The 15,918-nt window shown below is 44.4% G+C and overlaps 1 protein-coding gene across 4 annotated transcripts in view; it reads left to right on the top strand.

Moving 5' to 3' along the window:
* The window catches only part of GDPD1 (glycerophosphodiester phosphodiesterase domain containing 1), a 39,637-nt gene that overhangs the window by 10,913 nt on the left and 12,806 nt on the right, over positions 1 to 15,918 (top strand). For all 4 annotated transcript variants that reach the window (XR_001168338.3, XR_009246930.1, XM_004590971.4 and 1 more), the window contains exons 3-5: positions 10,053 to 10,188; positions 13,657 to 13,702; positions 15,665 to 15,783. Coding sequence is in view for 2 of the 4 variants with exons in the window: in XM_004590971.4 (XP_004591028.1) it covers positions 10,053 to 10,188; positions 13,657 to 13,702; positions 15,665 to 15,783 (301 nt within the window). In the remaining 2 variants the exon portion in view is untranslated. The remainder of the gene's footprint in view (positions 1 to 10,052; positions 10,189 to 13,656; positions 13,703 to 15,664; positions 15,784 to 15,918) is intronic.

Genomic DNA, 15,918 nt, shown 5'->3' on the forward strand with positions numbered 1-15,918 from the left:
ACCGAAAGGAAAGCTGGCGGGTAGATATCTCTCTGTGCTCAGAGGCAGCACTTAACATTGGTTGCTGGTTAGAATGCTGGTCACCTTTTCCTGAAAACGAGAGCAGGGACTATGAAAAGTTACACCCAGTGAAAGACATTAGTCTTAGACAATTTGGGAGCCATTTTAAAATATATTTTGGGCATCTACGATTGGGAGGATTTGACTTCAAGTTTTGTTTTGCATTTTACTATTGATGACATCCTGAAGGGGCACCTGGCTCAGCTAGCTCTTAAGATGCAGCTTGGGACACCTGCACCCACGTGAGAGCATCTGAATTTGCATCTCAACTCTGTTCCTGACTCTAGCTTCCTGAGTGCACACTGGGAAGAAGCAGTGATGGCTGCTGTGGCTGAGTCCCTGCTATCCATGCAGAAGGCATGGACTGAGGCTCCTGGCTTCAGCCTGGCCTTGCCCTGTCTCTTGTAGACATCTGGGGAGTAAACTGAAAGATGGGAGGTACTTGTATGTTTTCAAATGTATGCTTTTAAGTTCTATGTAGTTATTTGAAAGTTGAGTTACGTGTGTGTGTGTACATACGGAGAGAGAATCTTCCATCTACTGGTTCACCCCCCAGGTGACCACAACACTGTGGACTGGGCCATGCTACAGCAAGGAACCAGGAGCTTCATCCAGATCTCCTACGTGGGTGCAGGGGCCAGTATTTGGGACATCTTCTGCTGTTTTCTCCCAGGCTATTAGAAGGCAGTTGCATTGAAAGTGGAGCAGTCTTGACGCAAACCAGTGCCCATGTGGGATGCCAGTGCTACAGGCAGTTGCTTTACTTGCTGTGCCACAGCATCAGCCTCATATTTTGTTTTTTTTTTTAAAGGCACCTTAGGGCTTATTTTTCCTGCTAACAGATCCAAAGGAACTACTTCTCCACAGTCTGGGTTCATCTCAATGCTTGTTTTCCTTATATTTGTCATCTTTTATTTGTCAATAAGTTCATGAAAATGTGGAAATTTTTAAGAAGCGTACTTTGAGACCAAAAATTAAAATTTATATGTTTTTTTTCATGATACACATTTTCCATGAATTTTTTAAAGATCTCTTATGTAATATAGAATCTTTAACTATGATCTCTAAAACCTCTTGTAAAAATATATTTTTTTCTTACAGTCATCGAATATGCAACTGAATTACTTTCAGTTACTTTTTTTTAACCTAGATTGTATACCTGGCTAGCTAGGTACAGCTAAATGTAGATATATATAATTTTACATTTACAGATTCCTCTGAGGTACATGTATATATGTAAATACACACAGTGTAATTTATCATTTGTTGCCTATGATGTAGCTGACTTGGGAGTAATAGCTCCTAAATTTGAGTGATTCTGGTACCCTCTGTGTTTGAAATAAATTATTTGTTAGAGTTGTTCTCTACATTCTTGAATAATTTTTATCAAAAATACTAGATTTGAGGATAAGTATGATATGTATGAAAATATCACAATTTGAATCTTAAATTTTTTGATTCTCTGAAATGTTTTTATCTTTTAATTAATTTTTATTAAAGTTTTATTTATTCATTTGAAAGGCACAAAGACAGAAACGAGACAGAAAGAAAGATTTTGCTTGTGCTGGAAAGTTCCAAATGCCGTCAATAACCAAAGTTGGGTCAGGCCAAAGAAAGGAACCAGAAACTCCATCTGGGCCTTTCACTGGAGCAGCAGGGACTGAACCATTTGGGCCATTGTGATGCCTCAAAGGCACATTAGCAGAAATCTGCAGTAGAGCTAGAACTGGATCCCAGACACTCCTGTATGAGATTCATGTGTCCCAAATGGCAGCTTAAACCATCATGCCACAATGCTCATCTCTACTTTACTTGTTTGAAAGGCAGAATAGAAGAGAGATTGCTTCTCTGTTTAATTCACTCCCCAGATGAGTGAAGAGAAATAGCTGCATCTCATACTTCATTCATTTATTCACTTGAAAGGCAGAGACAGTGTATGTGAGAGAGAAATACATCTCCCACCTATTGGTTCCCTCCCCAGACACCTGTGTGAGTCAGGGCTGGGCTAGGCCAAAGGTGGAAGAAGGCAGGAACTCACTTCACATCTACCACCCTGGCAGCCAGGACCATCACCTGCTGCCTCTCAGGGTGAAGTGGGAATCAGAAATAGAGCTAGAACTTTTGGTTGTGTTTTGTTTTTAGATTTTATTTTATATTGGAAAGTCAGATATACAGAGAGGAGGAGAGACAGAGAGGAATATTTTCCATCTGCTGATTCACGCCCCAAGTGGCCACAATGGCTGGTGCTGTGCCAATCTGAAGCCAGGAGTCAGGAGCCAGGAGCCTCTTCTAGGTCTCCCACACAGGTGCAGAGTCCCAAGGCTTTGGGCTGTCATTGACTGCTTTCCCAGGCCACAAGCAGGGAGCTGGATGGGAAGCAGGGCTGCTGATATTAGAACTGGTGCCCATATGGGACCCCAGCATGTTTAAGGTGAGGACTTTAGCCAGTAGGCTACCATGCCTCACCCGAGTTGGAACCTAAACCCAGACATTCTGCTATGGGATGCAGCCATACCAGCTGGTGCCTTTAACCATTATGTCAAATGCTGGTCCCTCATACTTAAAAACAAGCAAACAAAACTCTTTAATGTTTTTTTTTTTAAATTATTTATTATTTAACTTCAGTAATTACATTGTATTATGTGACACAGTTACATAGATACTTGGGTTCTCCCCACCCCTCCCCAAACCCTCCCACCATGGTGGATTCCTCTACCTTGTTGCATAACCACAGCTCAAGTTCAGTTGAGATTTCCCCATTGCAAGCGTATACCAAACATAGAGTCCAGCATCTTATTGTCCCGTCAAGTTCAACGGCTTCTTAGGTATACCCTCTCTGCTCTGATGACAGAGCCAGCAGAGTATCATCCCAGTCAATTGAAAGCTCCAACATACCATCAGCAAAAATTTACATCATTATGGAATTAATTGACATAGTAATGATCCAAAGGTTATGTTTTTTTTTTTAAAGATTTATTTTATTTTTATTACAAAGTCAGATATACTGAGAGGAGGAGAGATAGAGAGGAAGTGGAGCTGCCGGGATTAGAACCAGCGGCCATATGGGATCAAGGCCAGGACCTTAGCCACTAGGCCACGCTGCCAAGCCCTCTTTAATGTGTTTTAAAAAATGCTTTCATACATACTATCTCCTATATGTTATAAATATGGTGGTTCTTCTGTTATTTCCTGAAAAGCAGGAATCTTTTTTCTGTAAATTTTTAGTTACATACTTGATCAGGGATCAAGGGTTAGAGGAAAGTGGGTGAAAGCATTGCTTTCAAATTTTCTTTTTCTTACTGCTATATCTCAGGGAAGAGGGGATATAAAGGGAGAAGCGATACCCAGCCTCCCAACCACCTCAGTACCCGGGGATGGGGAACGACCACCGAATATCATCTCAGTGTCTCTAATGCGGAGCATGCTCTAAGGGTTCTGCTAGGTGGTTTCGATAGTTCTGAAATGCTCTTGATCGCTGAACCAAGGATAAGGAAATTCTTCCAAGTTCCATTGGCTGACATAGTCCACCTTAGAGTCTCCATTTGCCCAGATATATGCTATCAATGCTTGGTTGGGGTAGTTGTCCAATTTGTTCTGCCCCCCCTCCTTTTCTCTGCTATAGTACCAGATGTCCTCTGCAGGCCCCAGTGAACTTCCCTATCTTCTGTGTGCATCAGGGCATGCTGTCCACTGCTTCGTCTTATCTACTGAGGAGGACCAGTTCTGACACATGCACTCTACCGTCATTTCATCGATCCTGCAATTCTTCCCATTGTTGGGGTTCTGAGTTCAGCAGTTTGGTTGGGAGACCCTCAGAGATCTGATCTGAGGTGGTCCCAAACCTGACCCTTGTGTATGTTTGTTGGTACAGGTTCCAGCTCAGCCCATTACCCTCATTAGCCTGCATACAAGCTGGTAGTTGCAGTTGCTGGGTCAGTTCTGTATCCAGCCATATCTCTTATGCAAACCAATGGATTCTGTGGCCCAGACCAACCCAGCCCACTACGCACTCAGCCTTCACATACACCAGTGAGAAATGTAGTCTAGTTGGAGCAACTCCCAATAATCCCCTCCAGGCCGCCCTAACCCTAGTTCTTGTGCTTTGCTAGTATGTGCAGCAGACTGGTCCAGTCTGTCCCACATTCCGTTCAGCTCTCATACACATCAGTGGCTGTTGGAGCGTACATCAACCTAACTGACCCCACTTTCCATCCCACACTCATGCTGGCAGGTGCTATCTCCTGTCGAGCCAGACCTTCCCCTACTCCTGGTTCTCATGCTCACCTATGGAATCTTTTCTGGGAGTTGCAACCCATCAGAGGGTTTCCCGCAGTTTTCCTACTGGGTCTATTTCTATTCCCGGATCTTGCATTCTTCAGGTGGTTCTGTAGTCTAGCTTGACAGAATTTGCCCATAGTCCCAGCACTTGCCAGCTGATGCTGCAGCAAAGCCCAGCCAGCCTACACTTATCTCATGCATGAACTGGTGCATATAGTCGGTTAGCCCAGCCTGGATGTCCCCCAGCCCAGTTGAAGGCCAATAGATGTTGTAGCCCTGCCTGGCCTGATCTGTCCCCAGTCCCAGTTATGCTCACCAGTGGGAGCACTGCCCCCTACCAGGCTTGCACCACTACCCCCAGGTCTCACGTGTACTGCCATGGCCCAGTTTGACATAGCCTGTCTCACCTTAGCATTTGCTTGTGAGTACTATAGCCTGGCCGGCCTGGTCTTTGCCCAATTCCAGCTCATTCTGGTGGGGCACTGCAGCCTAGCACGGCCCAGCCAGCCCCTAGTCCTGGCTGGTATTGCGGGCCAACCTGGCCTGTCCTGCACCCCATCCAGGTTCTGTGCCAGTGGGTATTATGAACCGACCCAGCCTGGCCTGCCCCTAGACCTGATTTATACATATGCCAGCAGGTACTGTAACCTGGCCTGATCTGGGCTGCTTCCAGTTTTGGTTCTAGAGCTCAGATACAGGGACTGCATCATGATAGAGCTCTCCAAACTCCTGTATCAGTTCTGCTCCCAGTGGATTATCTCACCTATGCTGGTGGGTCCTTGACCCAGACTGACCTAGTCCACTTCCTGTCCTGGCAGGAACAGTGGCCTTGCCTAACCGGTCCACACCCATTCCAGTTCTCACTGTTGGGTGTTACAACCCAGCCATGCCCAGACACAGCTCTTATGCAATTCAGCGCGAGCCAAGACCTAGCCCAGACCGTCCTACACCCACCCTGGTTCTCACGAGCACCAGTGGGTGCACCAGTCTGGCACACCCCAGACCCAGTCCACACCCATGTTGAGGAAGACTGCAACCATGTTCAGCCCAGATTGCTGCCCCCATTCTGGCTCTCATGCTAACCAGTGGGAACCATGTTCCAGCCAGGGCATTCCCTTTGCTCCCCAACCAGGCCTGATCCCAGCCACAGCTTTTGGGTGTGCCAGTGGTTGCTCTGACCCAGGTCAGCATAGCCTATCTGACGTCTTGACCTTTGCCATAAGATACTGTAGCCTGTCCTGTCCTGGTCTACCTCCCAGTCTCACCTTTCGCTGGCAGGTGCTGCAGTCTAGCCCTGCCCAGTCTCCTTCCATTCCTGACTCATGCAAACTGGTAGGTATGATAGTCTAGCCTAGCATGACTCGCACTCCTGCCTGGCTCCTGCACAGCATAAGGTTTGGTCTGATCTACCCAACTCCAAAACCAACCCACACACTTTCCGTTGAGTGGAACCATCTTGCCTGGCCTGACCAACACTCAGGTCTGAATCACATGTTCACCAGCAGGAGCAATGGCTCGCTAGGGAAGTTTCCCAAGTTCCCCCACCAAGCCTACTCCCAGACCAGGATCTCACATATGCCAGAAGTTGCTAGGCCTTTACCGCCTTACTGACATCTCCGTCCTGGCTTGTATATGGAGTTGGGTGTATGGCCCGGCCATCCCCATACCCTATTCTTGGGTGTGTCTGCAGGTGCTGCAGACACAGGAATCTTTTTTTTTTCTTTTAAAGATTTATTTATCTTTATTACAAAGTCACATATACAGAGAGGAGGAGAGACAGAGAGGAAGATCTTCCATCCGATGATTCACTCCCCAAGTGAGCCGCAACAGCCAGTGCTATGCCGATCCGAAGCCAGGAACCTGGAACCTCTTCCGGGTCTCCCACACGGGTGCAGGGTCCCAATGCATTGGGCCGTCCTCGACTGCTTTTCCAGGCTACAAGCAGGGAGCTGGATGGGAAGTGGAGCTGCTAGGATTAGAACGGGCGACCATATGGGATCCCGGGGCGTTCAAGGCGAGGACTTTAGCCACTAGGCCATGCCACCGGAGACACAGGAATCTTTTTACCCATGTCTTCATTTCTCGTATCAGACTCAGGCTCTGGCACTGCTGTAGTGGGGCATTCATGGACACAGCAGGAGATTGGGCCCATGGCTTACTGGCTAATGTGTCCAGATCTCACGTCTGGATCCTGGTCTTGACACCAGCTTCTTGCCTGTGGAGGTGCTGGAAGGCAGAGGTGATGACTGAAGGAATTCCACATGGGAGTCCTGGATTAACTTCCCAGCACCTAGCTTTGATGTCAGCCTGGCACTGTCATGGCCATTTTGGGGAGTTAGCAGTGGATGGAGTGAGCTCTGTCTTTGTCTTTTTTTCAATAAATGAAATTGATAATAACATAAAAAGAACAAAGCAGAATGTTAGCAAAACAACCAAATACAAACAGAGATAAAATCCCTTTCCTAGTAGGCTTAGAGCCAAATGCTAAGGAATCATGGTAGACACACACAAGCACTCAGGTATCACTAAGCCCTTGAACATGTAAAGTCTGGTTCTTAAGGGCTCATAAAAACAGGTTATTAAACCAGGCCACTTTTGTAAGGACCCATAGGACAATGTGATCCTTGTAGTATTAATATGACTAGTGGAAGAAGAAAGCAAATTGTATTAGCAATAGCTGGAAGTATAAGTTGGCAGTTAGTCAAAGTAATTAATCAGTGACCTGGTTTTCATGATAAATTTTTTAAAAAAATATCTAATTAATATAATACTAATTGTCCCATCCATTAAATGGGACAAATAATACAATCTCAATATAATGAGTAAGAGAGCTTCCAATAACTTCCTCAACACGTAAGTTATTAGGTATTGTTGCTGTGGCATTTTTTTCACATCTGTAAGAGCTAAAAAATATTTTTTTTTCTTTTTCTGGAAATGTTGAAGGCTTGGTTCCTTTTTTCTTATGTTTGACATGAGCTTGTCAGAAATTTAGCCATAAAATATGTACTGTTTCAATTGAAATAAATGTTTGATGTTATTTTTGGAAAATGTCCCACCCACCTTACTCCATGTGTGGGACCTAAATGATAAGGCTAAATGATAAGCATTTTTTTCTCTGTGTTCTAGATCTTTATATATCAAAGTTAGGATACTTTCGCTATCCTAGATATACTTTAGTTCGAAATTTTTGTTATTTAGCTTGTTTATAACAGATAAAGACAATAGAAAATCTCATATAAACCATTTCTAAAATTAACATTTTAGTTAACAAATAGATTAGTTAACAAATAGATTTCTTAGTGTATTTCATAGTTTTGTTTTAAGGTTTATTTATTTTTATTGGAGAGGCAGATTTGTAGAAAGACAAAGAGAAAAAATTTCCATCTGCTGATTCACTCCCCAAATAGCCACAGCAGCTAGAGCTGAGCCGATCTGAAGCCAGAATCCAAAAGCTTCTTCTGGGTCTCCCACATGGCTGCAGGGTCCGAAGCTTTGAACCATCCTCTACTGCTTTCCCATGCTACAAACAAGGAGCTGCATGGGAGGTGAAGCAGCCGGGACATAAACTTGGTGATTATATTTGGTACAGTGCTTGGAGGTGGAAGATTAGCCAGTTGAGCCTATTTGCTGGATCCATATTAAATAGTTTAAAGTACAGGAAACTAAAGATAACTCATATACTTCACATACCAATACCACGACAAAGGAAAGGAAACAACAAAGATATAGTCAAGGCAAAATTTCTTTTATTATTAATATCTTTTTAAAAATGTATTTGTTTTTATTGGAAAGGCAGATTTTTTTTGAAGATTTATTTTTATTTTATTACAAAGTCAGATATACAGAGAGGAACATCTTCCGTCCGATGATTCACTCCCCAAGTGAGCCGCAATGGCTGGTGCTGTGCCGATCCGAAGCCAGGAACCAGGAACCTCTTCCGGGTCTCGTAGGCAGGTACAGGGTCCCAAGGCTTTTGGCCATTCTCGACTGCTTTCCCAGGCCACAAGCAGGGAGCTGGTTGGGAAGTGGAGCAGCCCGGACACGAACTGGTGTCCACTTGGGTTCCTGGTGCTTGCAAGATGAGGATTTAGCCATTGAGCTATTGTGTCTGGCCCATTATTTTTAATATTGTTTACATAGTTGAGAGGGGTGCAGACAAATCTGTGTTTCTGAATAGGTTGGGGAGGGTCCCACACATGGAGTAAGGTGGGTGGGATGCAATGGCCAGAGCTGTGTCAATATGAAGCCAGGAAACTGGAGCCACCTCTGGGTCTCCCACATGGATGCAGAGTGCTTTCCCAGGCCACAAGGAGGGAGTTGCATGGGAAGTGGGGTTGCTGAAATTAGATCTGGTGCCCAAATGGAATCCCAGAGCGTGTGAGGTGAGGACTTTAGTCACTAGGCCACCACGCAGGGCCCCAAATGAATCTTTAAAAATAAAATTTTGTGGTGTCTCTTCCTCTCTCCTTTTGAGAGGCACTCACCTCCTGGCTTTCTCCCAGGATGTACTTTCCCCTTCTCTCTTCTTTCCCTGCTCATCTGGTCCCTTCGCAAATACACTTTTCTGTCTACAAATAAAGAAATAAAATTTTATTTCCATTAGTTTCTGTTTTTAAAAATTAATTAATTTTAGTATTCCAGGATGCAGTTCCATTGGCTCTGGGATTTTCCTTCCCCCTTTCCTAATCCATGCCCTATCTCCAAACTAATTTTCCCCATTTTGTTATAATGGAATAGTTCTTCACAATCAGTCGTAAGCCCATCATTCTGCTCTTTAAATGCATCCTGACATTGTTAATTATTTTTAAAAGATATATGTATTTTATAAAAGGAAAAAAGCTATATGTATTTTAATTAGAAAGGCAGATCAGATTTATGGAGAGAAGGAGAGAGAGAAAGATCTTCCATGTGCTGATTTGTATGGCAAATGCCCACAACGGCCAGAGCTGAGCTGATTGAAGCCAGGGAACCAGGAGTTTCTTCCAGGTCTGCCACTTATTTCTTAATGTTTTCATTTTATTGTCATGAACATATAAAAATTTTTGTAGCAAGGCAGATATGCAAATCTCTTTGATTTGCAGCTAAATATCTTTTCTATTATATTGAGTTACCAGGATTTATTGTAGCTGGTTATGAAAAGGAGGCAACATGGTTCTCTCTCTCTCTCTCTCTTTTTTTTTTTTTGTAGATTTATTTATTTTTATTGGAAAGGCAAAAGGCAGATCTATTGAGAGAAGATCATACAGAGAGAAAGATCTTCCATCTGCTGGTTCACTTCCCAAGTGGCCACAATCGCCAGAGCTGAGCCAATCCAGAGCTAGAAGCCAGGAGCTTCCTCTGGGTCTTGCACAGGGTTGCAGGGTCCCAAGGCTTTGGGCCATCCTCTGCTGCTTTCCCAGGCCACAAGCAGGGAGCTGGATGGGAAGTGGAGCAGCTGGGAAATTAACTGGTGTTCATATGGGATCCCGGTGGATGCAAGGCAAGGACTTTAACCACTGGGCTATCATGCCGGACCCAACATGATTCTACTATTTTCAGTTCATTTACAGTATTTTTTTTTATTTTAGTAAGTCATGGTAGACAAATGTCAAAGAGATATTTAGATATTGAGGGATTTTTTTTTTAAATTTAAACTCTGAATTGTTATATCTGGTGCATGTAACCTCAATGTATCCTTAAATTTCAAATTGTGATTTTTCTTTTCATTTCTTCAGTGCAGTTAAAATTGGCACGGACATGCTAGAACTGGACTGCCATATTACAAAAGATGAACAAGTTGTAGTGTCACATGATGAGAATCTTAAGAGATCAACTGGGGTCAATGTGAACATCTCTGATCTCAAGTACCATGTAAGTAAAAATGCATCACTAATGATTATCGTGATACAAGGGAGTTTAACTTTACTTAAAACAGTAAATCTTAATAACTTTAAAAAAAAGATTTTTTTTTTATTGGAAAGTCAGATATGCAGAGACAGATGTGCAGTAGGAGAGACAGAGGAAGATTCCTTCCACTGATTCACTTCCCAAGTGGCCGCAACAGCCAGAGATGAGCAGATCCGAATCCAGGAGCCTGGAGCTTCTTCCGAGTCTCCCACATAGGTGCCATGGCCTGAGCACGTGGGCTGTCCTCTGCTGCTTTTTCTCCCCTTCTTTCTCCTTCGTTCGTTCGTTCCTTCCTTCTTTCCTTCCTTCTTTCCTTCCTCCCTCCCTCCTTCCTTCCTTCCTTCCTTCCTTCCTTTCTTTCTTTCTTAATTTCAAAAGAAACTCTTAATATTTACTTATTTTTATTGGGAAAACAGAATTACAGACAGAAGGAGAGACAAAGAAAACAGAAACAACTTCCATACAATTGCCATGGCCAGAGATAAGCTGATCCAAAGCCAGAAGCCAAAAGCTTCTTCTGGGTCTCCCATGTGGGTGCAGGTTCCCAAGGCTTTGGGCCATCCTCCACTGCTTTCTTGGGCATATTAGCAGGGAGCTGGATGGGAAGTGGAGCAGCCATGAAATGAACCAGTGCCTGTATAGGTGAATGCTGGCACTACTACACTGCAATGCTGACCAACTCTTCTCTCCTCATGCCCCCCCTCCCTTTTTTTCTTAAGGTGTATTTTTATTTGAAAGATTTTCTGGAGAGAGAAGGAGAGATAGAGAGGGACAGCTCCCATTCATTAGACCTCAGATGTCTGCATCAGCTCAGGGTGGGTCAGACGGAAGTTGAACTCAGTCCTGATTTCCCAGCTGGTTATAGGTACCCAATCTTTGAACCAGGTACATGCTAATAGAAAACTGGAATTGGGAGTGAATCTGGGACATGGGCATCTTTTTTTTTTAAGATTTATTTTTATTGGAAAGTAGGATATATAGAGGGGAGAGACAGAGAGGAAGATCTGTCTGATGATTCACTCCCCAAGTGGCCACAATGGCCTGTGCTGAACCAACCCGAAGCCAGGAGCCAGAAGCTTCTTCTGGGTCTCCCACATGGGTGCAGGGTCCCAAGGCTTTGAGACATCTTCGACTGCTTTCCTAGGCCACAAGCAGGGAGCTGGATGGGAGGTGGGGCTGCCCAGACATGAACTGGTGCCCATGTGGGATCAGTCCTGGAGTGTGCAAGGCGAGGACTTTAGCCACTAGACTACTGTACCAGGTCCAGACATAAGCATCCTAATTGCTAGGAAAAACAGTGGCCTCCTTGCTTGCTTTTTTTGAAGCGTTCTAATATCAGATACTAAGAATTACCTTTTTTTGACCCAACGCAATGGCTCAATTGGCTAATCCTTCCCTTGCAAGTCCCGGCATCCCATATTGGTGCCAGTTTGTGTCCATGCTGCTCCATTCCCAATCCTTTTTTTTTTTAAATGTTTATTTGTTTTTATTGGAAAGTCAGATATACATAGAGGAGGAGAGACAGAGAGGAAGATCCTCCGTCCAATGATTTACTCCCCAAGTGACTGCAATGGCCGGTACTGTGCCGATCCAAAGCCAGGATCCTGGAGCCTCTTCTGGGTCTCCCACACGGGTGCAGAGTCCCAAGGCCTTGGTCCATCCTCGATTACTTTCCCGGGCCTGAAGCAGGGAGCTGGATGGGCGCCCATATTGGATCCCGCCACGTTCAGGGTGAGGACTTTAGCCACTAGGCCACACTGCTGGGTCCTCCACTCCCCATCTTAACAGCCTTGGAAAGCAGCCAAGGAAGGCCTAATGTCTTGGGAATCTTCACCCACAAGGGAGAACCAAAACAAGGCTCCTGGCTCTTAATTTCAGAAGAGCTAAATTCCAGCTGATGTGGTCATTTGGGGAGTGAACCAGTGGATAGAAGAAAGCTTTCTTTCTTTTTTTCTTTCTTTTAACAATTTATTTATTTTAATTGAGAAGACAGATTTTACAGAGAGAAGGAGAGATTTTACAGAGGGTAGTGACTCCCCAAGTGGCCACTACTCCTAGAGCTGAGCTGATCCTAAGGTAGAAGCCCCCAACTCCTCCAGGTGTCCCACACGTGTGCAGGGTCCCAAGGCTTAGGGCCATTCTCAACTGCTTTCCCAGGCCACAGCAGGGAGCTGGAAGGGAAGTGGAGCAGCCTGGACCCTAACCGGTGCCCATGTGGGCATCCTGGTGCATACAAGGTGAGGATTTGAGCCACTTGGCCACTGTGTTGGGCCCAAGAAAGGTGTTTCTCTCTGTCTTTTCTTCTCTGTGTAAGTCCACTTTTCCAATAAAAATAAATAAATATTTAAACAGAAAAAAAAGAAGGGCCCGGCACAGTAGCCTGGTGGCTGGAGTCCTCGCCTTACATGTGCTAGATCCCATGTGGGCGCTGGTGCTAATCTTGGCTGCTCCACTTCCCTTGCAGCTTCGTCTTTTTGGCCTTGGAGAGCAGTAGAGGATAGTCCGAGACCTTGGAACTCTACCACCTATCTGGGAGACCCGGAGGATACTCCTGGCTTCTGGCTCTGGCTCGGCTTGACTCGGCTTTCGCCATTGTGGCCACTTGGGTAGTGAACCAGTGGAAGATCTTTCTCTCTGTATCTCCTCCTCTCTGTAAATCTGACTTTCAAATAAAAATCAATAAGTCATTTTTTTATAAAGAGAGAATTAGGGCCCAGCATGGTAGCCTAGCACCTAAAGTCCTCACCCTAATCATGCTGGGATCCCATATGGGCACCGGTTCTAATCCCAGCAGCCCTGCTTCCCATCCAGCTCCCTGCTTGTGGCCTGGGAAAGCGGTTGAGGACGGCTCAAAGCCTTGGGACTCTGCAGCTGTGTGGCAGACCTGAAAGAAGCTCCTGGCTCCTGCTTTGGATCGGCACAGCACCGGCCGTTGCAATCACTTGGGCAGTAAATCAATAGATGGAAAATCATCTTCCTCTGTATCTTACTCTCTGTAAATCTGACTTTCCAATAAAAAATAATAAATCTTAAAAAAAGAGAATTACTGTTTTACTGTACTTCTATTATAGGGCATTCTGCCTAATTTTTCCTAATTTTCTAGATTAATTTTAATGAGTATTTCTTTGAATATTGAGTTAGAGAGTTCCCTATATAGTAATTAGTTATTTTTAACCTTTGAATTGTCTATGCTTAATTTTTTTACTGAAACCTGTATATATTATTGATGAAAGTACAGACTTCTTGTAAGTGGTGGAAGTAAGTATATTGCGATTGGCAATATTCTGTTATTGGGTGCCCCATGTAAAAATATGTAGTGCTTTGCTCTTTTATTTTTGGAAAAAGCCAATTTTTATATATGAATGTAAGTCACTAATACAGTTCAGTTTTTGAGATGTTTTTTTTTTTTTTTTCCAATGGTGTCTTTTCCAGGAGCTCCCACCTTACTTCAGCAAACTGGATGTCCCATTTCAAAGAGGTACTATTTCTCATTTGTGGTTTAAACATTTACATTAAAGTGTATTTAATTAGTTAATTAAATTGCTAGTTTAATTAAAATGTTTGCCATTTTGTTGAAGTAGGTTCTTGCCCCTAGCTTGTTCTCAGACCTACAGATCTTTCTTTGTCTTTCTTCTCACACATACTTTTTTTTTTCCTGAAAGGCAAATTTATAGAAAGAGGAGGAGAGAGATTCTGTCCTCGTGTTTACCCCTGAAATACGCACAGTGGCCAGGGCTGGGCTGTTCTGAAGCTGGGAGCCAGGAACTTCTTCCAGGTCCTCCACATGGGTGCAGGGAGCCAAATGCTTGATTCCTCTTCCATTGCTTTTCCCAGGTGCATTGACAGTGAGCTGGATCAGAAGTGGAGCTGCCAGAGTAAAAAAAACTGGCACCCACATGGGATACTAACATCATAGGCAGCTAATTTTCCCACTGTGCCATGACACCAGCCCTTCTTTATTTCTTTGAGCGTAGAGTTACAGGGAGAAAGACGTTTGCCATGTGCTTCTTCATCTCCCAGACAGCCACAGCTGCTGAAGCCATGAGGCACATGCTTCATCTTGTTCTCCCAATAAGTTTATTTATTTATTTTTAAAGATTTTATTATTATTGGAAAGCCAGATGTACAGAGAGGAGGAGAGACAGAGAGGAAGATCTTCCATCCGATGTTTCACTCCCCAAGTGAGCCGCAACGGCCTGTGCGCGCCGATCCGAAGCTGGGAACCTGGAACCTCTTCCGGGTCTCCCACGCGGGTGCAGGGTCCCAAAGCCTTGGGCCGTCCTCGACTGCTTTCCCAGGCCACAAGCAGGGAGCTGGATGGGAAGTGGAGTTGTCGGGATTAGAACCGGCGCCCATATGGGATCTCAGGGCTTTCAAGGCGAGGACTTTGAGCCACTAGGCCACGCCGCCGGGCCCGTTCTCCCAATAAGTTTCAGGGCGCAAGTACCTGGGGCATCTTCTGCTACTTTCCCAGGTGCATGGCATTCATATGGAATGCCAGCATTAGTCTGCTGTACCACAACTACAGCTCCAGGCCTACAGGTATAAACCTGATTGGTTATCTAACTCTGGTGAGGACTAGAGACTCAAGCAGCTCCTTCCGTTTAGTTTCACACATGGAGAACTGAATTGGAAGTGGAGCAACTGGTACGTCAACTGGCACCCGTAGGGGATGCTGGCACCACAGGGTGGAGGATTAACCTGGGTGCCACTGTGCCAGCCCTAGTGGATTTCTCTGTGTTATTTCTTACAACTGCTTATGAATCTATAGTTATCTCAAGCTTAGTTAAAAAAAATTCAATCATAGCTATAAAGCATATCGACATGAAAATATTTACACATTTATGTGAAAGGGTCAGACAACGTATTTTATTTTTTTAGTTATTTTTTTTAAAGATTTATTCATTTTATTACAGCCAGATATACACAGAGGAGGAGAGACAGAGAGGAAGATCTTCCATCCGATGATTCACTCCCCAAGTGAGCCGCAACGGGCCGATGCGCGCAGATCCGAAGCTGGGAACCTGGAACCTCTTCTGGGTCTCCCACGTGGATGCAGGGTTCCAATGCATTGGGCTGTCCTCAACTGCTTTCCCAGGCCACAAGCAGGGAGCTGGATGGAAAGTGGAGCTGCCGGGATTAGAACCGGTGCCCATATGGGATCCCGGGGCTTTCAAAGGTGAGGACTAGCCACTAGGCCATGCCGCCGGGCCCCGTATTTTGTTTTTGTATTAAATTATGCACAGCAAAAAGGAATAGAGAAACTACACAAAATGAGCAGAATACATACATCTAAGTAGTTGGATTTTATATGATATTCTTTTCTTCTTTATATATTGGCTCATTTTGTAAATGGCCTTTCCTGAATACATAATATAACTTCTAATCATGAAGAAAATAAAAGTTGTCTTTTAAGAACGTGTTTTAAACTCTTTCTCAGCATGCCAGTGTGAAGGCAAAGATAACCGAATCCCATTGCTGAAGGAGGTGTTTGAAGCCTTTCCTAACACTCCCATTAACATCGACATCAAAGTCAACAACAGTGTGCTGATTAAGAAGGTACTCATGGGCGTGTTGCATCCAGTTCCCACATAAATAAGGATAGGGCAGGAGGGTTGAGGAAATGCAATACTCAGGGATCAGCATTTTAAATAATGCGCTGGTAGGAGAGATCATTTTACTGAGGGAGAAACT

The sequence above is a fragment of the Ochotona princeps genome, chromosome 17, assembly GCF_030435755.1.
Source record: "Ochotona princeps isolate mOchPri1 chromosome 17, mOchPri1.hap1, whole genome shotgun sequence".
NCBI lineage: Eukaryota > Metazoa > Chordata > Mammalia > Lagomorpha > Ochotonidae > Ochotona > Ochotona princeps.